The sequence below is a fragment of the Lontra canadensis genome, unplaced genomic scaffold, assembly GCF_010015895.1.
Source record: "Lontra canadensis isolate GAN:19392208 unplaced genomic scaffold, GSC_riverotter_1.0 scaffold92, whole genome shotgun sequence".
Lineage (NCBI taxonomy): Eukaryota > Metazoa > Chordata > Mammalia > Carnivora > Mustelidae > Lontra > Lontra canadensis.
Genome location: NW_022631086.1, coordinates 4386712 through 4413287, shown reverse-complemented (window position 1 = coordinate 4413287; position 26576 = coordinate 4386712). Strand labels below are relative to the sequence as shown.

The following is a 26576-nucleotide window of genomic DNA, read 5'->3' as shown; positions in this document are numbered from 1 at the left end:
TGGGATGGAGCCCCGCAGCAGGCTCCCTGCTTGGCAGGAAGCCTGCTTCTCCCTCTCCCACTCCTCTGCTTGTGTTCCCTCTCTCGCTGTGTCTCTCTCTGTCAAGTAAATAAAAATTATTTTTAGAAATTAAAAAAAATAGTTTCCATCATAAAAATGTAGGACCCTCTTATGTGTGTTACGATGCTGTATCACCACCACTTTCCCAGGGTCGGAGTCATTTTCCGCTCGTGAATCTGTTAGCGGTATGTTTGAGTTGAGCCCATGTTACTTTTCTTTGTTATTTTCTCAGCCTTTTGATTTGTCCTTGGACTTTTATTTTCTCAGATTCCATAATTATTATGGTATTTCTACTCTTGAGTAACGCCATAGAGATGCAGCACACTACGTGGTCTGATTCTTTTGGGGGAAGATGCAGAGGAACAGGCTGAAGACGTGGAATGATATTTTCAGTGACTCAGTGTCAGCTGTGGTGGTTCATATAGTGTTGCTCTAACTCCACCATATGCCGTTAGTTTTCTTTCACTTGCAAAATAAAAATGTTGATTTCAGTTAAATTCTGGTATGAATATTGAGAAGACTTTATATTGCGTGCATAATTTACGGAATGCTTTAGAAGCGAACACTGGTCCTCCGGCCAGTTTTCATATTTTGCAAGTGAAAGTTTCAGCAGGATAATATATACTAGCGTTTTCTTATATAACCTTTGCTTACTCTTGACACTTAACGTGTTTGTAATTTTACATCCCACAGATAGTGTTCTTAAACATTCACTTTGCTCGGCTTTGTGAGTTACAGAACAGAAGTACATGAACACAATCTTCTTCCGTTCTCTCTAGGTCTGCAGGGTCTAAATAGGAGAATCCAGCTCACACACACTAAAGAACACATAGACGGTATAAAGTTACAGCTCATAAAATAGAATCACGGTGTGTAGCAAGAAATGAGACCTTAACAAATCTCATCTAACCTCATTTTATAGATGATGAAACTGAGGCTCAGAGTAGTTTAATGTTTTCCAGAAGGTCATGGAGCTAGTTACAGGGAAAGCTGAAGTTGAGAACAGGTCATAGGTTTTCTGCTGAAGTCATGATGTTCAAGTTCTTTAGGTGACTGGACCTTTGGTATTTTCTTTCTGGGTCCAGGATTAGCCTGTTCATGTCCTCCCATCTTCAGCGGACCTTGGCTATTTAATGGTCACATCTGTAACAGGGAGGGGGGGCGTCACCTTGCCAGTAATTTATATAGTTTTCATTGTCCCTGATTGCTTGTGTGGCTTCTCAAGAATAAGCCCAATTTTTCTACTTGTAGTTAAAATTATTTTAGAAGAATAAGGATGAAAATAACACTGTCCTTGTGGAGTCTTTGAACCTTTGTTTCTCTTATACTCAGTCAGAATGCTTTTAAAATCTCAAGGGTTAGAAGTTTCCTTTTACTGAAAAATTAACTGGTTTGGTTTCCTGGCCTTTTGTTGTTTGTTAAAATCCTCTATCTTGTCATGGAGTTTGAATTTTCGTAGCTTTACATACACCCTAACTATCACAAATATTAACTCATGCTTGAATGGCTGGTTGACCGTTTAACTCTTGTGTTAGTTTTTAATGAAGTCTTCTGCAGAGCTTTCTGCTCTGTGGCTTGAATTATTCTACAATGAGTTCAGGACGAGTATGTGTGTGCTGCTTTCACCTAAATTCAGTTATGATTCACACATTTTCATCTCCACAGCCTGGGTGCATTTCCTGCAGAGTTTGGATGGGTCAGGCTTCCCTGGCAGGAACGGATGCCAGCGTTCAAAGTGAAATTGTGTCCAGAGTGTTTACCCTGCTTTGCCTCCCTTGTTTGCTTTTGGGTTAAAGTGGTTTTTAAAATTTCACTGAATTCATTAGTGAAAACACCTTTGAGATGTAAAGTAGAATATTGAAAGAGAATTCAGCATGAAATAATAATTTTCAAGTGCAGACTTTTTTTGGTTTTTATTTTAATTTTGTGATTATGTTCATACGGGTTTTAGTTGTACACAGCTGCTTTGAAGTATGCCAGTTGTACAATGCATTTTGAATTATTTACTTTCATGCCAGTGGTACAGTTAAGCTCCAAAAAAATTTATGTAGAGCTAGAAATATTTTTTAGCATTTGATCCATAAAGTTTATTCTTTAAACATGTTTCCAGTGTTTGTCTTTGTTTTGATTTTTGTTTGGGAATATATATGTTTCTTGGTTTTACAGTTTAGTAAAGAAGAATTTACTCTGTCATTTATACTAAAGCAATCACTTGTCCTGAACTCAGCCTCCCAATAATTTTAGATGTCTAAATATAGACAAGAGCCAGGTAATTTGAAAAGAGGGATGAGATGGAGAGATGGCTTCTAAGTAGCAAAATAAATGTTACAAAATCTACAGCTTTGCCCATAGGAAATATTCTGAGCATCCCAGTTTAAAACCCATCTTTTTAATCTTACTTAAGGCAAAGCTCTTACAAGCCAAATTATGTGGTGTATAATGTTTGTAATGTTGACCCTGTATCATTTATAAGAGGTTTAGAATACCCAGTGAATTCTAAGAACACAAGAGAAGCAGGATACATTTTTTTAAGAAATCAGTGCATCTGATTTTTTAATCCAATTTTAACATACTGCCATATTTTTGTCTTTTTTAAGAAATAAAATGTAGTAGATACGTGTGGTACCCCCCTTCCATCCCCTTTCTTTCTCTCCTATGAGTATACTCTTAAAACTGATACTCATCATTCCCATGCATTGATAGATAAATGCACACACACAGAGGAAGCCATAAGAAATAATGTTTTGAAGTTTTTATATAAATGAAATCATGGTCTACATATTTTCTGCCACTTCATCATTTTCTATTTGGGTGTCTATGTTAATAACACCATTTATTTATTCCTGTTGATGGCCTTTATATTTTCTACCTTTTGGGAAACTATGCATGCACAATGTTATGGTGATCGTTCTTACACAGTATTTTCTCGTGTAGGTATATAAACTGTTCCCTAGAATATATTCCTAAAGGTAGATTTAAAGTTATGACGGTGCACTCAACTTCAACTTTCCTGTATGTCTTGCCAAATTGTAGTCCAAAGTGCTTGTACCAGTTGCCCTTCTCACTAGCGGTAAATGGGAGTTCCTCTGGCTCCGTATTATTCACCAGTTCTAGGTTCTGCCAGGTTCTTTTTTATTGTTTAAATTTTGTTCATTTCACGGATAGGAGATTATCTCATTAGAGTTTAAATCTGCATGTCCCTAATGTGTAACGTGGTTGAGGATAGTTTATGGTTATGGCTCATTTGGGTGCTTTTATCCTGTTTCCTATCAGATTTTCTATTGTTTATTTTTTGGCAATTAACGTGTAGGGGTTTCTTCCATGTTCTGAACACTAATCCTTTGTCAGATAGGAGTTTCAAATACCTTCTCTCAGTCTGTGACATACGTTTGTACTTTTTTTTTTATTAATATAGACATTTTAAATTTTAATAAAGCAAAAATATCAGTCTCTTATGGCTTCCACTTTTGCATCTTTTCAGAAATTTTGCCCTACTGTGGGGTCATAAATACTTTATAAAAAAATCTTAAAAGTTTTGCTTTTTACTTGTTGTTAATTCACTTGGAATTTATTTTTGGTTATGTATGAGATAGGGAGTTCTTCCTGCTATATAGATAGACCTACTTAATACCAATATCTCTTACTGAGTGGTCCATCCTTTTCCCATTAATGTAGTTACATCACATCTGTCACACAGCAAATATCCATATGTGCTTGGGTCTGTTAAGGCTTTTGTTCCGTTGGTGTGTTTGTGCCGGTAGCAATGCCGTACTGCCTTACTTTGGATACCTCCCATGGTGAGTCTGCCTCAGCCCTCCTCATGCTGTTGACGTTCTTCGGGAGCTTCCTGGCTATTCCAGGCCCTTGGCTTTTCCATATAACATTTTATGGAATTTAAAGGTCTTAAAAGAAATCATTTCAAGATTTTGGTTAAAATTGCATTGCATTTAGGAGTTAATTTAGATATATGTGATTTTGAAATTAAAGTGTTTGTGTTCTTAAAAGAATGAATTCCTGGTTTTTGCAAAAATCAGTTTTCCAAAAACAGTTCTCCAAGAGTTCTGAATGTTCAAAGTTTTATTACATTTAAATAAAGAAAAGTGCACCATTGAAAAGGTTCCTTCATAAATTTTTGGTAATTCATAAAATGAAATACACATCTTTAGTTCTTAATTGTGCTTGCTAATTTCTTCTCTCATCAAATATATATTGATCACTTGTTTCATATAGGACCTTCTACAGAATATAACAGGGGTTTAAAATCCCCAACCTCCAATGGTAGGGAAGTTTTCTTATTTGGTTTCTGAGTGCGTTATATAGGATATAATTCACACTTCTTAAGTATACTTCAGTTGATATTGGAGGAAAATGTTCTCCGTGCTGTTTATGTATCATGTATCAGAAAGCCTGTGCTTTTAAAGTTTATCTCAAAACTCCCCCTAGTGTCCATAGATAATAGAATATTGGGTGCATTCTATCTGATCAGACTGGATTAATTGCCAAAATTCCTTTTGTCCTTCTGTAGAGACTGACAGCCAATACAGGAAGCAAACAGCGTAGTCGCCTTTCTATTATGGCGCAGTACCTCTGTAGTGTTCAGCACATCTTGACAATTCCGGGTCAGGCTTTTGTCCCTAAACCAGAGGTAAGTTTTTGTTTATTTGTAAATCTTTGTTCATCTGGTGATGAGTCCTAGGAAATTATCTCTAGAATTTGATTTTCATTTATATGCAAACTATACTTTTTATCTCTCCAGAGCAAGAAAAATCACAATATGTGAATAGTTCTTGTCCTAATTTTTCTCCTCTTAATAGTGACCAAATGTCTGGCTAAGTTTATTCATGTTGCCCTGGTGGTGATAACATTATCACTTGGACTCTTCAAAGTTTTCCAGTATGGAAGATAAATTATATGGTCACCTAATCCTCAAAAAGAGAAATCAGTATTTGTTCTGTGATTTCTTAATAGACCTCTAAATCAAGTTACATCAAACATTTTTTATTGTGAATTTTTTTCCACCTTTTTAATCGAAGTACAATTTAACATCCAGTGTTATATTAGTTTCAGGTGTGCAACATATTGATACAGCAGTTTTATACATTACTCAATGCTCACACCTTAGGTGTGGTCACTGTCATCATACAATTTTTTTTTCTTTTTTTTTTTCTTTTTTTTTTTAAAGATTTTATTTGACACAGAGAGAGAGATGACAAGTAGGCAGAGAGGCAGGCAGAGAGAAGGGGGAAGCAGGCTCCCTGCTGAGCAGAGAGCCCGATGTGGGGCTCGATCCCAGGACGCTGAGATCCTGACCCAAGCCGAAGGCAGAGGCTTAACCCACTGAGCCACCCAGGCGCCCCCATCATACAATATTACTACAGTATTCAATATATAATATATATTATATGTATAATTACAATATTATATAAATTATATAACATATAATATATATACAATTTATTCCCTATATTGTAGTTTTCACCTTTATGACTTATTTTGTAACTAGAAGTTTATACCTCTTAATGTTATTTATTTTACCCATCTTCCCATCCACTTTCCCTCTGTCAACCACTAGTTTGTTCTCTAGTTAAGTCTGGTTTTAGGTTTATTCATTTCTTTGTGTCTTGTTTGTTCATTTGTTTTGTTTTTTAGATTCCATTTATAATTGAAATCATGGTATTTGTCTTTCTCTGATATATTTCACTTAGCATATACACTCTAGGTCCATCCATGTTACTGCTGAAGTCAAGAGCTCATTCTTTTTTCATGGCTGAGTAATACTCCTCTGTGTGTGTGTATGAGAGAGAGAGATACATCCCACGTCTTCTTTATCCATTCATCTATAAATGGACACTTGGATTGCTTCCATATCTTGACTGTTGTAAATAATGCTGCTATAAATAGGGGTGCGTATATCTTTTCAAATTAGGTTTTTTTGTGTGTTTTGTGGGTAAATACCCAGTAGTGGGATTACTGAATCATATGGTATTTCTATTTTTAATTTTTTGAGAAACGTCCAAAGTGCTTTCCACAGTGGTTGGTCAATTTACATTTCTACCAGCAGTGCACAAGGGTTCCTTATCTTCCACATCCTTACTGATATTTGTTATTTCATGTCTTTTTGATTCTACCCATTTCAGTAGGTTGCCTTTTTGTTTCATTGATGGTTTCTTTTGCTTGCAAAAGCTTTTTATTTTGGTATAGTCCCAATAGTTTATTTTTACTTTTGTTTCCCTTTGCCTCTGGAGGCATAGCCAGAAACATACTGCTATGACGATGTCAGAGAGATTACTTGCCTATGTTATCTTCTAGGAGATTTTTGGTTTTGGTCTCACATTTAGGTCTTTAATCCATTTTAAGTTTGTTTTTGTATTTGAGTTGTTGAGTTTAATTCTTTAGCATGTAGCTGTCTGGTTTTTCCAGCACCGTTTATTGAAGAGACTGTCTTTTCCCCATTGTATGTTCTTGCCTCCTTTGTCAAAGATTAGTTGAATGTATAATGGTGGATTTATTTCTGGGTTCTCTATACTGTTCTCTTAACCTACGTGTCTGTTTTTGTGCCAGTACCATAATTTGATTGTCGTAGCTTTGTAGTATACCTTGAAATCTGGGATTGTGATACCTCCAGCTTTATCCTTCTTTCTCAAGATTGCCCTGGCTATTGGGGTCTTTTGTGGGTCCATACAAATTTTAGTATTAATTATTCTAGTTCTATGAAATAGTGCTGGTATTTTGATAGGGATTGCATTGAATCTATAGATTGCTTTGGGTAGTATGGACATTTTAACAATGTTGGTTCTTCCAATCCGTGAACATAGACTCTTTGTATTTGTGTCCTCTTCAATTTCTTTCATCACTGTTTCATAGTTTTCAGAGTACAGGCGTTCACCTCCTTGTTAAGCTTATTCCTAGGTATGTTATTCTCTTTGGTGTTTCTTGATTTCTTTCTGCTACTGTGCTATTAGTATATAGAAATGCAATAGATTTCTATATATTAATTTTGTATCCTGCTACTTTACTGAATTCATTTATCAGTTCTGATAGGTTTTTTTTTAATCATTTTTTTAATTTATTTTCAGCATAACAGTATTCATTGTTTTTGTACCACACCCAGTGCTCCATGCAGTCCATGCCCTCTGTAATACCCACCACCTGGTTCCCCCAACCTCCCACCCCCCCACCTCTTCAAAGTTTTTTAGAGTCCATAGTGTCTCATTGTTCACCTCCCCTTCCAATTTCCCCCAACTCCCTTCTCCTAACTCCCCATGTCCTCCATGCTAGTTCTGATAGTTTTTGGTGCAACCTTTAGGTTTTTCCATATATAATGTCATATCATCTGCAAATAGTGACAGTTTTACTTCTTCCATACAATTTTGGATGCTTTTTATTTCTTTTACTTGTCTGATTACTGCACCTAGGATTTCCAGGACTATGTTGAATAAAAGAGATGAGAGTGGACATTCTCGTGTTCCTGATCTTAGAGAAAAAGCTCTGTTTTTCACCATGATGTTAGCTGTGAGTTTTTCATATATGACCTTTATTATGTTGAGGTATGTTCCCTCTAAACTCACTTTGTTGAGACTTTTTACCATGAACGGATGTATTTTGTCAAGTGCTTTTTCCGCATTTATTGGGATGATCATATGGTTTGTATCCTATAGCTTATTAATGTGCTGTATTGTACTGACTTGCAAATATTGAACTACCCTTGCCATTTCTGGAATAAGTCCTACTTGATTGAGGTGAATTTTTTCAAATGTATTGTTGAATTTGGTTTGCTAATACTTTGTGAGGATTTTTGCATCTTTGTTCATCAGAGATATTAGCCTGTAGTTTTCTTTTTTTGTAGTGTCTTCAACTGCTTTTGGTATCACGGTAACATTGGCCTTGTAGAATGAGTGTGGAAGTTTTCGTTCCTCTTCTGTTTTTTGGAATGATTTAAGAAGACTAAGTATTAACTCTTCTTGAAATGTTTGGTAGAGTTCATTCACTTGTAGAGACATCTGGTCCTGGACTTTTGTTCATTGTTGACTTTTTTTTATTACTGCTTCAGTTGTGTTATGTCTGTTATGTCTGTGTTATGTGTCTGTCCAAATTTTCTATATCTTCCTGATTCAGTTATGGAAGAGTATATGTTCTCTAAGAATTTGTCCACTCCTTCTAAGTTGCCCAATTTTTTGGCATATAATTTTTCATAATAATCTCTTAAAATTCTTTGTAGTTCTCTGTAGTATTTTTTTCTCCATTTCTGATTTTATCTGAGTCTTTTTTTTTTTTATGAATCTGGCTAAAGGTTTATCAGTTTTATCTTTTCAGAGTATTAGCTCTTATTTTTGTTGATCTCTTCTAATTTTTTTAAGCCTCTATTTTAATTTCTGCTCTAATTTTTATTCTTTCCTTCCTTCTAGCTCTTGATTTTGTTTGTTCTACTTTTTCCGTTTTAGGTGTATGGTTAGTTTGGGTTTTTTGAAATTTTTGTTGTTTCTTGAGGTAGGCCTGCATTGCTATAAGCCACTTAGTACTGCTTTTGTTGCATCCCCAGGATTTTGAACTGTTGGTTGACTCAGTCATCATTTCGTAGGATGTTGTTTAGCCTCCATATATTTGTGTTCTTTCCACATATTTTACTATAACTGAATTCTAGTTTTATACTGTTGTGGTCAAAAAAGATGCTCATTATGATTTCACTCTTAAACTTACTGGGATTTGTTTTGTGGCCCAACATATGATCTGTCTTGAAGAATGTTTTATGTGTCCTTGAAAATAATGTGTATTCTGCTATTTTGGGATGGAATGTTCCTGGATGGAATATATCTGTAAGGTTCTCTGGTCTATTGTGTTGTTCGAGGCACCATTTCCTTGTTGATTTTCTGTCTGGATGATCTATCCATTTATGTACGTCAGGTGTAAAAATCTCCTGCTATTACAGTATTAAAGTCAGTTTCTCCCTTTTTATTTATTAATAATTGCTGTATGTGTTTGGGTTCTCCTATTTTGGGTGCATAGCTATTTACAGTTGTTATATCCGCTTGTTGGATTTTTCCATTTATCTTTATGTAGTGCCCTTCTTTGTCATTGGTTACAGTCTTTGTTTTACAAAGTCTTTTTTGCCTAATATAAGTATTGCCACCCTGACACGTTTTTCTTTCACTTCCATTTGAATGGTGTATGGTTTTATTGCCCTTTACCTTCAGTCTGTATGTGTCTTTAAATCTTTTTTTTTTTTTAAGATTTTATTTATTTGGCAGATAGAGATCACAAGCAGGCAGAGAGGCACGCAGAGAGAGAGAGAGAGAGAGAAGGAAGCAGGCTCCCTACCGAACAGAGAGCCCGATGTGGGGCTCGATCCCAGGACCCTGGGATCATGACCGGAGCCGAAGGCAGAGACTTTAACCCACTAAGCCACCCAGGCACCCCTGTATGTGTCTTTAGATCTGAAGTGAGTCTCTTATAGGCAACATACAGTTGGATCTTGTTGTTTTTTTATAATCCATTCAGTCACCCTATGTCCTTTAACTAGAGGATTTAGTCCATATACATTTGAAGTAATTATTGATAGGTATGTATTTATTGCCATTTTGTTCATTGTTTTTCAGTTTTTATAGTTCTCTATTCCTTTCTTCTTCTCTTGCTCTCTTCCCTTGTGGTTTGATGGCTTTCTTCAGTGTTATGTTTGGATTTCTTTGCTTTATTTTTTGTGTATTTATTACAGGTTTTGATTTTGGGTTACTAACAGACTAGTATATATCACCTTATTGTATAGTGGTCTGTATTAAGTTGATGTCTTAGGGTTGAACACATTCTAAAAGCACTAAATTTTTATTTTCCCTCCATATTTTATATATTTGATACCATATTTTACATCTTTTTATTTTATAAAAAGCAAAATCCCTTGGCTGAGTTTTGTAGATACAATTGATTTTACTACTTTTGTGCTTTAACCTCCATACTGGCTTAATAAGTAATATATATTTTTAAAGATTTTATTTCTTTATATGACAGAGGGAGAGAGATCATAAATAGGCAGAGATGCAGGCAGAGAGAGGGGGAAGCAGGCTCCTGGCTGAGCAGAGAGCCCAATGTGGGACTCAATCCCAGGACCCTGAGATCATGACCTGAGCCAAAGGCAGAGGCTTAACCCACTGAGCCACCCAGGTGCCCCATAAGTGATTTAATCTACTAGATTTATCAGAAGTTTGCTTTCATCTCTGAAGGCTTTTTCTTTCATAATTTTCTTCTAGTTATGACCTTTTCTTTCCACTCAAGTCCCTTTTAACACTTCTTTTAAGTCTTTTTCAGTGGTGATGATCTCCTTTAATATTTGTTTGTCTAAGAAACTCTTTATCTAACCTTCAATTCTGAATAATAACCCTGCTGAGTAGAGTATTCTGATTGCCTGGGTTTTTTGGAGGTTTGGGGTGTTGCTGTTGTTTTTCCTTTCAGTGCTTTGAAGGTATCATGCCACTCCCTCTGGCCTGCAAAGTTTTTGCTGAAAAATCAGCTGATAGCTTTATGAGGTTTCCTTTGTATGTAACTTTTTTTTTTTTTTTTAAATGCTACTTTTAGCATTCTCTATTATTACTTTTTTACATTTTAATTACTTTGTGCCTTGGTGTGGACCTTCTTGGGTTAATCTTGTTGGGGCTTTCTATGCTGTCTGATTTAGATACCTACTTTCCCAGATTAGGGAAGGCTTCAGCTCTTACTTCTTCACAAACAAGTTTACTTCCTTTTTATATTTTCTCCTCCTAGCATCTGTATAATGCAAATGTTACTACACTTGATGTTACTGAGATCCCTTTACCTATTCTCATTTTTTGCTCTTTTTTCTTTCTGCTGTTCAGCTTGATTGCTTTCCATTACTGTTTTCTGGATCACTGATCCACTCTTCTGCCTCCCCTAATCCTCTACTGATTCCCTCTGTTATGTCTTTTTATTTCAGTTACTGAATTCTCCATCTCTGACTGGTTCCGTTTTGTATTTTCTCTCTCTCTCTCTGATGCAGTTCTTAGTGGATTCACCCATTTTTTTTTTCTCAAGTCCAATATCTTTATGAGCATTCCTCTTATTTTTTATCAGGCATTTTGCTTATCCTCATTTCATTTAGCTCTTCTGTTGTGATTTCATCCTGTTCTTTCATTTGGGACATATTCCTTTCTCTTCATTTTTGTCTAGCTTTCTGTTTGTTTATTTATTTATTTATTTTGAGTAGGGGAGGTCAGCCAAGTCTCCTGGTCTTGAAGGTCATGGCCTAGTGTAGGAGAAGTCCTGTGATGCCCTGGTCACAAGAAGCAGGTGCTCCAGGGAGGTCTCCCGTACAGACTGCATGTGCCCTACTATTGTGACTGAGCCACATTTGTCTTCAGCCTAGTCAGCTGCAGTGACCCATTTTGCATGCTCTGGGTGCACTGGACAAGGTTGAATCCTTGCATTGAGTCCTTGCACTGTCTGAAGACAATGTGGGCTTGTAGGTGGGCAAGGGAAACAGTCAGACTAGGTGTTTGCGGGCCGCCTCTGCCACAGCTGTGGACACGGTGAATGGCAGGACTTTGTCCCTGTGTAGCCAGCTAAAATTCTCAACTACTGGAACTGGACACACTGCTGTGTGGAGTTAGCTCTCCCTCTCCCCAGGGCAGAAGTCACTCTGGAGTGGTCCCACTCCCTGCCAGGGCTGTTCGCAGTAGATGGCAGGGCAAGAGCCACTCTGGAGGGACGCCTGCCAAAACAGGCAGGTTAGATGGGGCCGGTCTACAGGTGATCATGGGGGAGGGGTGTGCTGTGCTAGCTAGACAGGTGGAGAGTGTTAGTGCCAGTTCCCAGAAACATCCAGCTAACCTAGGCTGAGAGAGAGGAAGAGAAATGTTGCCTGCCAGCACTTTTGTTTTCTGAGAGATCTTCTAAAGATCCCTGCCCTGTTAGTGCAAATTTTGAGATTAGTAAGTAAACCTTCTTCATGTATGTCATAGTCACTTCTCATACTGCTGGTTTTGTATTGTGTCTTGGATGGAGTTATTTATTATGCTGGCTTTTTAAGGGTGGGGACTCAGTTTCCTGTCCCTCTTGCTCTCCTGGAATTAATCCCCCTGATTTTTAAAGTACTGTTAAGTTAAGCCTCCCTGGTTTTCAAAGCCAATTATAATGGCTACTTGTCTTCCCATTGCTCGTTGTTGGATCCAGTCCTCTCACTTCTCTGTGCTTGTGTTGTCCCTCTCCTTGTGCTTAGTCTCACTGGGGGTTTGGTTCCCAACTGTATCTATGATCCTCCTCCCCTTTCCAGTGTGGCAGCCTCTCTGTGATAGACTGGAAGGTCTGTCCTGCTGGTCTTCTGGTCATTTTTAGAGGTAGTTGCCCAGATGTAGCTCTTGGTGTGTGCATGGGAGGAGGTGAGCTCAGGATCCTCCTAATCCACCATCTTCTTCCAGTCCTCCTTTTCCCACTTTTTTCCCACTTTATAGAAGTATTACTTGTGATTAATCATCTGTGAAAAATAGTTGGATATTAAACTAGGCTGTTACTATTATATGCTAATTACAGAAGAGTGTTAATTACAAAGTTTCTCTGCCAAAAATAAAAATCAATACAGTGGTGTCTGTCTTAGCATAACTACTACTGAATGAGTCACTACCAGACATATAAGATTTTTGTTTGTTTGTTTGTCAGATGTGTATTGAGTAGCTATTGCATGTAAAGGCCTGGGCTTAGGTAGAGGGAACTAGGGGGGAATCCAGTCTGACATGGAGCCTGCCTTCAGGGAGTTTACAGCTGTGAGGAACAGATGCCTTCTTGCTTACTGAAATTCTCCAGAATAGAGTCATGTAAAGTTTCCCTTATGTTACTTGAGATTTATTAAGGAAAATAAATAGCATGAAAAAAAAAAAAAACTGTATAATGTGGCTTTTAGAGTTAGATAGAATCAGATTATATATTTAGAATGGGGTCCCAAATGGTAGTGTTAGATCTGCTTGTACGTCTTAAAGCATGGTCTACGAAGTCCGCATATTCTCTGCTACCACCTTCCACTTCCTCTGCCATGTTGTCCACCACAACTAGCTGAGCTTTTGGGTGACTATAGGAATTCAGTCCATTTTCCACTTACATAACAGTTTTCAGCTTTTTCTGAGTCAGGCTCAGAGAACTCATCAGTACCACCTCCCTTTAGCATCTCCAGGTTTCAGACATTTTAAACGACTTCTTCCAAAATAATAGACTCTGTTAGATCCTAGACTGAATTCAATGACTGGAGATGTCTTGTAGGCCATCATCAGATTTAAAAATATTTGTGCTTTCAGGTATTTTCTGTCCTAGAACTAAGGTGGCCATTGTAATGAAGAAAACTGACCATATTAGCTTGCTTTTTTCTTGTAATGCACATATGTGTGAATATAACATTTTGAATAGTGTCAAAAGCAAATATACCAAGATCTTAACTTCCAGGCTTTTATAGTTAGGGTTATTACCATAATCCAGAGTCTTTAAGCTATTTAAATTTTACCAAGGGTTTCTTACGTTGGAATTTGGAATATTTTTAGTGGAAAGTTTCTCTTTGTTTTCATTACCTACTTGAGGTCATTTGATGGTGTTTAGAGGTTGTTGCCAACCTTATCTTTGATTTTGGGATAAGATACACATGTAGTTAGTTGATTAAATGTTCTATCCTCTAGAATTAAGGCCTCATGAAAATACTTATTATTTGGAAAAATGCTAGCTATATTTTTGGTTCACTTTCCTGAGGGATGTTTGCTTTTTGGCAAATTAAATATTCACAGCGATTTTCTTTACATGCTTTTTATCATGTTGTAAATACTACATGCAGGGAATTTATTTGTAATCTAGGAGCACAGTTATCAGGGAGAGAGAATGTATTATAATAAAGCAAAACAGTAAATCAAATGATTAAATTTTGGTTCTAAAAGAATTCTCTGCTGCTCTGAAGTAGTTTTACCATATTAGAGCAGATCAGGAATACTCTGAGGAAAGCCAGAAAATATTTGACTGATAATTGTATTGACCAAGTTTTTAAAGGTTTTATTTTCTTAAGTAAGAAAGGGGAAGAATTTTATAGAGAAGATAAAATAACACTATAAGGCTGTCCCTTTGGCTAAAATTTTATGAACACAAGGGGAGAAAGTCATAAACACCCTAACCACAATACAAGTAAAATATGCTCAGAAGTACAGGCAAGTTCATTGGGGAATTGAGAGAGGGAGGTTACTTCTCTATAGATGCTCAAAGAAACTTACTAAAATTCAGTTCTTATTCTCAACCAATCCTGAGAATTAGATACGAGCACTGCTTTTGTGGTATTTCAAGAACCTATTTATAATCACTTAGGCTTTTTCCTGTGAGAATCTGTAATCCCCTCTCTTTACTGGTCTTTAGACTAATTTATAATCAAGCTTTAATAGCAGAACTTTTACTTCCATGGAACTGTAACAATCCTCTCCTGGCTAGTCGACCTAAATTCTTACTAAACTCGTTACTTTCATTAACTTCTCTAGTGCTGTCCCCAGTACTATACCAAAATTTGAACCCCAAATTCTTCTATGTCTACAGAAAATGCAACCTCTTAGAGTCATAAAAGTATATCCGTTGGCTTACTCTAGAGTGCCTTAATCTCCTAGAGTTTGTAGTATATAGAGTTTAAGTTAGAATTTTGAAGTTTTGTATTTCCATTTCACTTTTGAGTTATTTTACCAATGACAAGACAAAATACTTCTTTTGCAGTGCAAATTCATGACTAAAAACTGCTTCCATGAGCAAATAACACTAGTTTCAAGCTGACATCTCTAGTCTTCTGAGAATCCACATATTTCTGGGGTTCTGCAGTAATTTTTTACTGATCTACTGATGAAGCTGTTCTTCACGTTACTCAAGTTTGAGGACTACTAAGCTGTTAGCTAGAACCTCAAAATTCTGTGTTATTTTTCTCTTTTTTAAAATTGTGGTCATGGGGCTCATAACCTAACATACTTCCAACAGGGGCACCTGGGTAGCGCAGTCAATTAGGCATCCGCCTCTTGGTTTTGGCTCAGGTCGTCATCTCAGGAGATCATGATCTCAGGGTCCTTATCTCAGAGTTGGGAGATCGAGCCCTGGGTCAGGCTCCATGCTGAGCACAGATTCTGCTTGGGAATATAAATCTTACTCTCCCCCTGCCACTCCCTACTGTGTGCTCTCTTTCTCTCTCAAATAAAATAAATCTTTTTTATTTTTATTTCTGTAGGAAATACTTCCAACAGAATGGATAGGCTTTAGGTCTCATCACTATACTGTAGTTGGACCCACTAGGTAAGTCAGTATAAAAGGAGAATTGCAACAGGCTCTTTCGGTTAGCATGATAGGAGCGGTACACTCTTTAGTGGAAGAACTGGCAGTACTTTAAAGGAAGCTAGACCTACTGGAATTCAAATGTTCCTAATTATGAGAACTTGGTTAGGTTAATAGGCTGAACTTTAATACCTGAATTGGGGCAGTATTGTCACCCTTGAAGGTTTGTTTTGAAAAATAGAGATAATCGATGTGAAGTAATGGGAGTATCTAGCATTTGGAGGCAGTTAGCGGACGGTAGCTATTATGATGATAAGCAAATATTTATGGACTAAGTTGGTATATTTTGATATAGTTGTATAGATTTTAATTTTTAAGAGCTTCATATAGTTTATATCTAATTTTGCATATTAGGAGTACTGCATATGGATCAAGTTATCCCTAAACATGGTACAGATTTAAACATACTGTCAATACAATTTTAGATGAATTAATGATGATACACCCATGACATTATAAAGAAAAGGTCAGGACTGAGGCATCCACACCTGACCTTTGAGGATCACATTTCAGAAGCTTTCAGCTATCCTTGCTGACAACCCTCAAGGCCTTGACTTCTCTGTGAAATAATCTCGAGCTTAGTAAAATGGGTGGATTCACGTAAGAAAGCCGTGCCTTTGTGTTTTTCAGAATCTGATATTGAGGATATTTCTGTTGTATGTTATCCTGTGTTTGAGAATCCTTTGGACATAAGGTCAGAAGACTTAATGTTCTTCTGCTTAAGTAATATTCTTCTGTGTTAGGTCTGGTATTGTGGATTCAGAGATTGTGGTAAGAATTTTTGTGAAAGTGGTGTCTTGAGTGCTCTCAGAAGAGTGGTGTGGGAAGCAGGATAAAGCAAAGGGGGAAAAGCTAAGCCAGGAATATTGTTCTGCCTAGAGACTTCCTTCAGCCTGATTCCACCGGGTTATAGGGTGGCAGGGAGAAGGGGAGCTCTGGGGCACAAATTGTGCCACAGAGTCAGTCAAGGAAGCAGCCTGTTGTATACCTGTGTGGCCAGTCTTTGGCTCTGGCCACCTCCTAGAAGCAATGGTTCCCTAACCTACCAAGGGAGGCAGTTCCAGATCTGTGAGCCGTTAGCACCATGCACTCACAGCAGCTGGGGATGGTTGTGCAGCCCAGTGGGAGCTTGGGGAAAGCCCAGAGTGGCCTTGGTGGGCCCCCACCCATAGACGGAGCCGTCAGATTTTTTTGTGTGGTTTTTTGTGCTTTGGTTGCTTAGAAGTTCTAGACTGTTTCATGTTTAAATCCTTTGGTAGCCTTTAGCAAGGATTATTTAATAGCATTTTTTCTTTCTTTTCTTTTTAACTTTAGTCTTTCACCTTTATCATGTTCTTTGTACTTACTATGCCAGAAATTTTATTCTAAGTAACCTCAAATTCTTTTTGAAAGTGGGCAAATCTAAAATAAAAATGTGTAAACTAAAACCAGTTTTATAAGTAGAAAATTACCAGTCTTTTTTAAAAACCAAGTAAGTGTTGAATAGAAACAGAATACTTACTATTAAAATTTACCTTAATACTAGTTATATTTTAATAACTACTCAAGAATAAACAAGAAATACTCTAAATCCAAGGAAGAAAGGAACAAAGTTGCATTTTTGCAGGTGATAACTTTATGTATGTACCAAGTGCAATGAAGTGAATAAAAAAGTTATTGGAGGTGATGAAGAGATATACAACAGGTTCTGCAAGATTGTAGGCTAGGATAGAAATCCTCAAAAGTCAATAAAGTTAATTTATGGTAAAGCCATGTAGCTAAAAATATGGTAATAAAAGGACTGTAATGAGAACACAATAACTCCAGAATTGAACCTCTGTCTACGTACCCCAGGCTGCTCCTGCCTGTATGTGTGCGTGTAGTGTGCTGACAATGATCTCACCTGCCCACGTCGGGCAGGTATTCCAGAGGGGGTGGGGGGGTATCTCAGGGTACCCCTTTCACCGTTACTTGCACAGTGAATCACTAGTTACCACCTTCTGATATCACTTACGTTGCTCTTAAGTCTATCCATTCCTATACCCAGTTCCCCTGACTTAACCTGTGTCTACATTTTTGCCGGAACTGTTAGCTGATTCTTCAGTCAGAGACACACACACACACACACACACACACACACACACACACACACTTCATCTGCACGAATGTCTGGTCCTACGTAAAACAAGCATGATATTCTGGGGCTTTCTGGTGTTTTCTTCTTTTGGTTTTGTTTTGGTAACTTCTTATTTTAAAAAAAAGAAAGAAAAAATGAATGTTTAAGTATATTCAAATACGTTAGACCAGAGCTTCTCAACCTTATCACTATTGACATTTTCGGCCAGAAAATTCTTTGTTTGCCTGGGCTGTCTTGTGCACTATACGATATTTAATAGCATTTCTGCCCCCCGCCCACTATATTCCAATACCATTACCCCAGTTGTGACAACCAGAAATGTCTCCAGGTGCTGCCACATGTCCTCTGCTGGCTCGACCCACCCCCAGTTGGAAACCACTAGGTTAGACCAGGAACCACTGGGCAGCGTCCATTGCGTGCTTATGCCCCCACGCATGCTGTGTGCATATCGTCTCATTGAATCCTCACAGCCCCTTTGTGAGTAGGTGCTATTTTATCCTCATTTTCACATGGGCAAACCCAAGACTTAGATTCAGTAATATGTACTGTGTAGACTTGTGCCCTGTGTGACGTTGTACTCACCTGCTCTGACTCCAGAGCCAGGTTCCCTCAGGTTGAATGCCATCTCTCCGTTTATTAGCTGAAGACCTTGGGCAAGTTAGGTAGTGATATTTTTCTCTACGTCAGTTCCCCCTAGGTACTAAGAATAGTACCTGCCACCTAGAGTCTTTGTGGGGTTTAAACCAGTCAGTGTACGTACATGAAGGACTGAAATAGGACTGGCCTGCCCTTGTAAGCACTTTTGCAAGTTACTGAGAATACAATGGTTAAAAAAAAAAAACTCTTGTCTCCCAGTCTAGTTGGAAGTGCAATCGTGTAAACTAGTAATTTGTGATAGAGCATTCTGTGAGAGTACAGAGATGGAAACAGCAAACTTCTTCAGGAGTCAGGATTGTGTTCACAAAGGAGAGCCCACTGACCCTGAAGGATGTCAGAGCTTAGGCAGGCACAGGGTGAGTGTGGGAGGATTCCGTGTGGAGCAGCACAGCAGGGGGGATCTCATAGGGATAAAGGGATTCCAAGACACGTTATCATTGATATGTCCGGTCTGGATAGAATTAGGCTGTTACATGTATGAAATGGGTGCTTTTCTGGAGTTCAAGACATTCTTGCATCTCTTTAAGAAAATATTCCAGAGCTAAGTAAAAATTATTTTTTAATGTATATATTTCATAGGATATATTCACTAAACTTTTAGCATAGGACTATAGGATACGTAAACTGCGAATGAAGCCAGTCACATTAAGCCAAATGAGAAAGCCATATAGGTGTCATAGCAATCCTGTCACATTAATTTGCATAAAACTATTCTTTTTATCAGGTATTTTTAGTATGACATTTGTTTAGAAAACATTTTTATTCCTAAGGGAATCAATTTTTTTTTAAAGATTTTATTTATTCGTCAGAGCGAGAAAGCACAAGCAAGAGGAGCAGCAGGCAGAGGGAGAAGCAGTCTCCCCGCTGAGCAAGGAGCCTGATGTGGGACTCAGACCCAGAACCCTGGGAACATGACCTGAGCCAATGGAAGCTGATTAACTGGCTGAGCCACGCACGTGTCCCAGGAATCCATACTTTAAATGATCATTTCAACTTGTTTAAATAAGTCTTTTCCTAATTCCCAAATGAAATAGTACCTTTTCACTTAGCTATTCTGTTAATAGCTAATGACATTGTTGCAGAAGAGAAATGCATAAACTAAGTATAAAATACTTTAGTCTCTACTTCTATAGGCACAAATGAAAAATATGTACTCACATAAAAGATTTTCTTGCCACTTCCTGAGTTACTAAAGTACAAAGAAATAGTCCTTTTTTTCTCTTTACCATTATATGGTGAACAATGACTAAGTTTAAACTTTCTGAATTACTAGAAACAGTGTTTATTGTCCCCACTGCACATTAGAAAATCCAGTTTTTATTTTCTTGTTATTTGAATTACATCTCTTAATTTAACTTATATTTTTAAAAAACATTCTTTATACTTTGTTTTTCTATTAACTAACTGAAGCAATTCATTTATTAGAGAACAGCAATGTTCTGCTAACATGAATCAAACTTAAGAACAAAAATGACAACTTAAAAGTAACTTCTGTCATCCAAATAGTAACCAATGAGAGGGGATTGGAGGGATCTGAATTGTTGTAGGATAAATGGACTTTATCTGGAACATCCTCTTGCTAGCAGCGGAAGTGGCAGTTGTTGCACGCTCTCAAACTATTGTCATTCTCACTTACTTTGTACCTAAGGCTTTCAAGTCCCAGAGATTTCAGTGTGTGTTTAGTTTGGTTTGGTTTTGCTTTGCTATGGTAGCATTTACCAACTTTCAATGTCCTATTGTTGGCTCTCACACATATACATGATGTTTCTAAAATGAAAAAAGAAGCAGGAGGGTCATAGTAGGTGGGAACTCAGGGAGGCTGGTTTGGGCAGCATTGAAGACAGGCGGACATCTCCTCTTTCCCTTAGGTTCAAACAGTGGGGCTTGAAAACAGAAGCAAGTCACTGTGGTATTGCAGACAGACACCAAAAGCAGATGGTACCCTAGATCAACACCAGAGAAAGGTGCTTTTTTGTATATTTGGCAGTTTAGTTCTTTTATAAGATCCAATCAGTAACAACCCAGAAGATACATCAACAGTTTATCTTAAAAGGGGGAAAAAAGCCATCAGTTAATGGCTTTATATATCAGTTAATTATACACCTCTCGATAAAACATGAAAATAGTAATGGAAAAATAATCTTAAAACAGATAAACAATTGTACATAATAGTTTGTCGGCATTTTAAGTGACCTCATTTAGATTTTTTTCTCTAAAGCAAAAAGACAGAAGTCACAGCAGGCATCTAAAAGTCCATGCTCATTCAGCTATTTACACATAATCTTTCAGGTTGTATGCTGAATTGCCCTCTGGTTGTGTGGTGGAGATGTGCTGCTGCTTGGGTGGATAGAGCCAAGCTTCTGGATTCTTTTCAATGCAGGAAGTGCAGAAAATCATGCCAGAGATCAAGAGTAGTATGGCCGAAATGAATCCAATATAGACGGCTCCTCCAGGTTCATGTTTGTTGCTTTCTGGAACTGTCAGATCCAGAAAGTTTGCTACAATCTCCTTCGTGTACCACACTGTTGGAATCAAACCAGAGACCCCCGCAGACATGAAACAGACTCCGCCAGCAAAAGAAGCGTGACTCTTTGTTTCTCTGTCCCCTCCTAGGCGAGTGCATTTCATACCTACTGTAGAAGCGCAGATCCCCAAAGCAGACAGAACACATGCCAGGACCATGGTGGCCCGTGCGGCCTGCACGTGGACGGGGAGGGACAGAATGGAGTACTTCAGGGTGCAGCTGAACATCCCGGTGCTGTACCATGTGCAGTCCGTCCACAGCCCTTGCAGCTGCACGATGGCCGTTATGATGTTGGAGCCCGAGTCCACGTTCACCTTCCAGTTAGGCAGCAGAGTGGCTGTGAGTACTCCAGACACTCCGGATAAGGCCAGGACGAAAGCAAGGAGCTGCAGCCCAGCTGACACCATGACGTCACCTTTATCTTTGATCAGGATTGTAGCTTTCTCTCTGTGGCAGAGAACCAAGTGACAAAGGCTAGGAAAAGAAGACAAAATCAGGATTGAAAGAAAGCATAAACAAAGGGCTTCCATTTCCACGTCCAGGGGGAGCAAAGAACACATTTGAATAGACCCCACAGTAGATGAGGACGTGGTCGCCCAGGAGAAAAGCTCACACTAGGCCCTCAGAGGCCACCATTGTCCTGAGTGCCAGAGGATGGGCGGTGCTTGATACATGGCATAAAGGAAAGAGCTGTCCACTTGTTCTTTTTAAAACTTAAACTTTGCTGAAGTTGTCTATAACGTGGGCAGTGTGCCTTAGGAAATTCTGACATTTCAGATTCCAGCTGGAGGATCTAATAAGAATTTTAATAGCATTAGAGGTTTTTAAAACTCTCTCTTCCTTATTACCTATGGAGTATTTTAATTAGAAACAGTGTTTAAGCCCAGTTCTTAAAAATGATTTCTAAATACATAGTGGAAAAGTTTCAAGTATTCAAAAAGATGGTTTTATTAAAAAAAAAAAAAAATTAAGCACCCACCATGTGCCAGATATATGACCCAAGTGAACTGTTTAAGGAGGAAAGGAAATTCTCAGAGAGAAGGTAAAGCCATAGGCATGATTATCCCTGATTTCCAGTTAATAAACTTTTACAAAATCCTTATCTAGGTTAACACTCATTTCACATCAGGTACAGGATACCCAAAACTGGAACAATTAAGCCTCTGTCTCCTGCTCATGAGAATGTGAGATCCTGTCTAATTGGGACCAGAATCATTCCCTGACCCAAATGAAATCGTCTGCTGGGAAACCGGTTATCCTCACGGACTCAGAAGTAGTGACACTGAATCTTGAAATTACAGGCCAGAAATAACCACATCATTAGTTGTATGTGAAAGGATACCAAAAATAATTTAACTTTTTTTTTCTTTTTTTTCTTCCTTTTTTTTTTTCTTTTCAAGGAGAGAAAAGATAGCACTGAATTTGTGACTTGGCTATGCTTTAATCTGGCAAGCACTTCCTGCCTTGGAAGAAATACAGTGGTTTCTGAAATACAGTAATAACAGCTTTTTTGTGTTTCTGCATTAATTTTTGAATGATATATTAAGACATTGTGGTTCTACCACAGTTCATGTATATTTCACAAAAGGCAGTATGGACTCTGAATCCAAAACACTTGGGTCAACTCTTAGCTTTCCAGAACCTCTCTGTGCCTCAGTATCCTCTTCTGGAAAAGGGGGAGGATTATTGTATATATATCAAAAGTTAAATGCATTTTAAGGGCCTAGAACAATATCTAACACATAGAAGTATTCCACAAATTAAAATGGACTCTGTTATTAGTATGTTTATTTTATGTCATGTGACAATTGATATTTAATGGCATTTGAAATTTTTCTCTTCCTTCATTGAGCTGATCTACATAGAATCTTAGAGCTGAAATAAACTGCAGATATAACTTTTTGCATCATCATTTTTTCCGATTAGGAAGGACACTGAGGCAGTAAATCACCCTGTGTCACAGAGGTCTCAGCAGCAGTATCCTGCTTTTCCTGCCTCTCCCCATCTCTCCCCACCGTTACCCCGGTATACCCCGGTGAGAGCCTCTCCGTGTGCTCCCCGGGAGCAGAGAAAAATGCTGCATCTGGAGGCAGAAAGTACCATTGACTGTCAACTGCGTTCATTCCCTGTCCCATCTAGAAAGAAAAGCACTTGAGAGGGTAGTAATAGGACGCATGGCTCAGCCTCACACTCGCCCAAGGAGGCTGATGCTGGGCTTCTGTGTAATACCTGAAGTAATACTAATCTGCTCCGGTATTAAGAGTACATACTTCACAGAGTTATTAGAACGCTGCTTTTCTAAGAAGTTAAATCCTGGGCTGTCGAAATTCCTTTGTTCTATTTTTGTTCGCAGTCTTAAAATGTGACAATTTTAGGGAAGTGTTTTCCTGAAATTTCAAATTAAATATCAGACTTAAACACACATCAGAGTAGTTAGGCTTTGTGTGGAACCATACGGTTCATTTCTTTCTGTTTTCCACATTTCTTTTCGTATCTGAGACCAAAATAGAACAGAAGTTAAAGATTCTAGAAGAAAATGAAAGACGTTGGTAGTTTTATAATAGCTGTTTTCAGGTTTGGGTTTTAACGTCTCACACTCCAGCCAGTTCATTAAATTACTGCCTTCCCAGACCATTTTCAGCTTAGGGTTTCCTCGGTGTCGAGATTGCTGTTCCCATTCTCTAAGAGCATCTCATTTCTCTATTTTTACTTTGGTTGAGTAACCTTTATGTGTTGATCTGTCTGTGCTCAGCTTCCCAATTATAACCTTTTTCTTCCCATTAACCAATACATTTCATAAATTTCAGTGTAATTCAGGCTTGCAGACAGCTTGTTCATCTTAATTAACAAGTACTGGCAGTGATAAATTACAGACAGCCACAATCAGTGTAAACAATATGACATTGCATTCAGCTAGCAGAGTGCTCGCTTGCTGTTGAATATTGGATTTTAAATGCTTTCTTCTGCAGAGAACTTACGCAGAAAGAATTTGTTCTCTACAATGAAGGTCACTATTCTGTTCCTTTGTAAAAATGTACTGGCATGTTAGCCATATTGCTATGAAGTCTTTTTTCTTTTCTTTCTTTTTTTTTTCCTTCTCCAGCCGCAAGTATGATACAGTTTGTGGCCTGTTCTCTCAAATTTCTGTCTGGTACAGAATAAAAGCACACTTTGTTTCACTGGTGGCGGCGGTGGTGAAATGCTGTGAAAGTAAACAGGAGCAGTGGGGTCGCAGGTACAAACTTAGTACTAAATAGAGAAGGCTCCCGTGGTTCCAGAACGTTCCACATACAGAACCCACAAATGATAATTTTTATCAGCTCTTTGCCAGCAGAAAATCTGGAGTGGATTTCATTAAGATGTAAAGTCAGTTTTCCAGGCAAGATTTATTCATAACAAAACGAACATTTAAAATACAGATTTACAACTTAAAATCCAGGCTACACGATACTTAAAGGTCTCTATGTTTCTGAGCATCCCTGAAGCTTCTCATTTTCCGTACCTTTTGTCAGGAGCCGTCAGTGTCTTAACTCCCCTCTGTCAGTGTCTTCCAGTGAAAGTGTCTGAGGAGGAGAAGCCACACATGTGAGGCTCATCTCCCAGCTTCCGAGTATTAGTGACGAAGCTCCAACAAGTTAACTTGCAGATAAAGAGCAACATGGAAATCTGAGGTAGAAACTGCTGATGGTGCTGGAAGATAAATACCAGGTTCTCCATCTCATTTTTTGAGCTGTGGGAGAATTAAGAAAGGAGAGGCGGGGAAGGGAGGGAGTTGTTGTTACAACAGGATTTGTCGAAACCTGAAAGCTGAAAATGCTTTTGTGTCATTGTATACAGAGGAGGAATTATTTGGGTGCTCACAAAAAAGGCTTTCTTTTCCTTTAATACTATGTTTTAATCCACAGTTATAATTTATCTTTGAATTTTTATCTGTGTTGGAAGATCTCTTTTATTCTTTTATGTCCCCAATTAAAGAATGTGGTCTGAAATATTTTTAACTAGATTGTGCTTTGCAAGTGATAGTTGAGACTGTCTTTTTATTCGAGTGCTTGTGACTTGCTTGAAATCAAGTCACAAAATCGGTAACTTTGAAAAAAAAATTCAGAAGTTTTTAAAATATATATACTTTTTTTTTTAAATAAAAGGAAAAAGAAAAAACAACAACTGCTGACGACAGTCTGACCAGTAAACCTACAAGTGTTTTGGGGGGGTGGGCGAGTCCTTAAATTTCTTCTGTTATTCCTTCTGTTATTCTGAAATGTAACTTAATAAAATAGAACTTCTAGATAATGTTGTGAGGAAATTACATCAAAATGATGTGAGGGAGCATATTAAGTGAAACAGGGGAATGAAATATTGAGGTCCTAGTACCATGAATAAAGATACAGACGTATTTCATGTCCCTCTATTTTGGGTTTGCATATTCTTTTTCTTCATTAATTTTAATTCTACAAGCTATAAATTCATAGCCACTACAAAGAAGATAATTTTAAATTGGATTTTTTTTTAATTTTCCAAATGTTGATAGCCATATTAGATCTCAGCCATTTCTTTAAAAGCAGTGAAAAAAATACACATTTCAATTATCTGGATTTTTTTCTACATTTTTTTTTTTTTTTTTTTTTGGTTTTTGTTGCTTTGTTTTCATCTTTTCTAAGTCTGGCATTTAGCTATGTATTTTCTTCTCTTAGAAATCTAAAGCCTGTGGATTTTTTAGCCATAGTGTTAAGATTTTAATATATAAACTTTTCTTTCATGGACATATTTAAACAATTCTTTGTGTAAATCCTGGACGAAGTAGAGTTGAATTTCAGGCACTAACAGAAACAGCATTGTTGTTTCTTCCGTAGCAGAAGAAACCCGCCAGATCCCTTTAGTGCCTCGCCTTGCTTTGCTTTCCATTGCGGTCAGTACAGATTCACCTGTGCCGAGGCTTCCTGATGGCAGGTGGAAGCGCCAGCCTGCTCCCAGCTCTGGCCTCCAGAGTAAGGAGGCCTCATTTCTGTTTTCAAAACATTTGTGATCATTCTCTTGCTTGGTGCGAACACTTACCCAATAAAATATTAACAGCCTCTTTCAGAAGAGCGGACTTCCGAATGCAAATAACTTCCATAAATCACAGACCTTTAATCAAGGTAGAATGCCTTGTATAAAAAAAGGAGATGGAAAAGTAGAGGTTGCTAGAGACATCTAACTCACTGACCTCATCCGCTTCCACCGTGTACATTAAAGAGAATTAAATCTTTTTTAAGTCCGAAGATTTTTGTAGATAAATCTTAGCTTTACCTTAGTTTCTGCCTCTTCCCAGGCCCTCTGCCCCCGCACACCCGAGTTCTATATCCAGCGGCCAGTGTGGCGTCACTGATAGACGTGGCAGACCCGTCCTGGACAAGGTGAACTCCTGACCTTCCCCACACCCGTTCTCATTTTCCCACGTCCATTCATGGCGAACTCCTCCTTTGATTTGGCAGGTCCCAGATATTAAAAACCTCCTTGATTCCATACCCGATACCCAAATCATTTTGTTCTAAACTTCAAAATAGATCAAGAATCCTACCACCTCTGAGCCCCACTGCTGCTAACTCGGTGGCTGAGGAACCCCGTGAGGGCAAGGACTCCTGTATGACTTGTTCGTTACTGAGTCTCCTGTGTCAGGAATGGTGCAGGCACATGGGAGGGGTACAACAGGTGCTTGTTGAATGCACTCAGATACTGATTTTGAGCATATAAAATAACATGAAACTATACATTAACTTTGTATGATTAAAAGTATAATTTTGTCCTTTCTAAAGGAGACTGCAATTTTAAGTCATTTTGTAACTCTTGGGTTTTTGTCATTTTGGCCTAATAATAATATGTACTGTTTATAAAATTGCTTCCTATATGCTGGGTACC

The 26576-nt window shown here is 38.0% G+C and overlaps 2 protein-coding genes across 4 annotated transcripts in view; one reads left to right on the top strand and one right to left on the bottom strand.

Moving 5' to 3' along the window:
- TFB1M (transcription factor B1, mitochondrial) overlaps nucleotides 1-26576 on the top strand; it is a 72089-nt gene that overhangs the window by 29268 nt on the left and 16245 nt on the right. For all 3 annotated transcript variants that reach the window (XM_032836420.1, XM_032836419.1, XM_032836418.1), the window contains exon 5: nucleotides 4586-4705. In XM_032836420.1, the coding sequence (XP_032692311.1) occupies nucleotides 4586-4705 (120 nt within the window). The remainder of the gene's footprint in view (nucleotides 1-4585; nucleotides 4706-26576) is intronic.
- On the bottom strand, nucleotides 20310-24746 carry CLDN20 (claudin 20). Its single transcript, XM_032836421.1, has 2 exons — nucleotides 24184-24746; nucleotides 20310-21155 (listed from the first exon to the last, which is right to left on the bottom strand). The coding sequence occupies exon 2, from the start codon at nucleotides 21086-21088 to the stop codon at nucleotides 20429-20431; it is 660 nt and encodes a 219-aa protein (XP_032692312.1). The 5' UTR covers nucleotides 21089-21155; nucleotides 24184-24746; the 3' UTR covers nucleotides 20310-20428.

Excerpts from the sequence above, each read along its gene's own strand:
- CLDN20 (XM_032836421.1), bottom strand. The coding sequence starts at position 21,088 with ATGGTGTCAGCTGGGCTGCAGCTCCTTGCTTTCGTCCTGGCCTTATCC.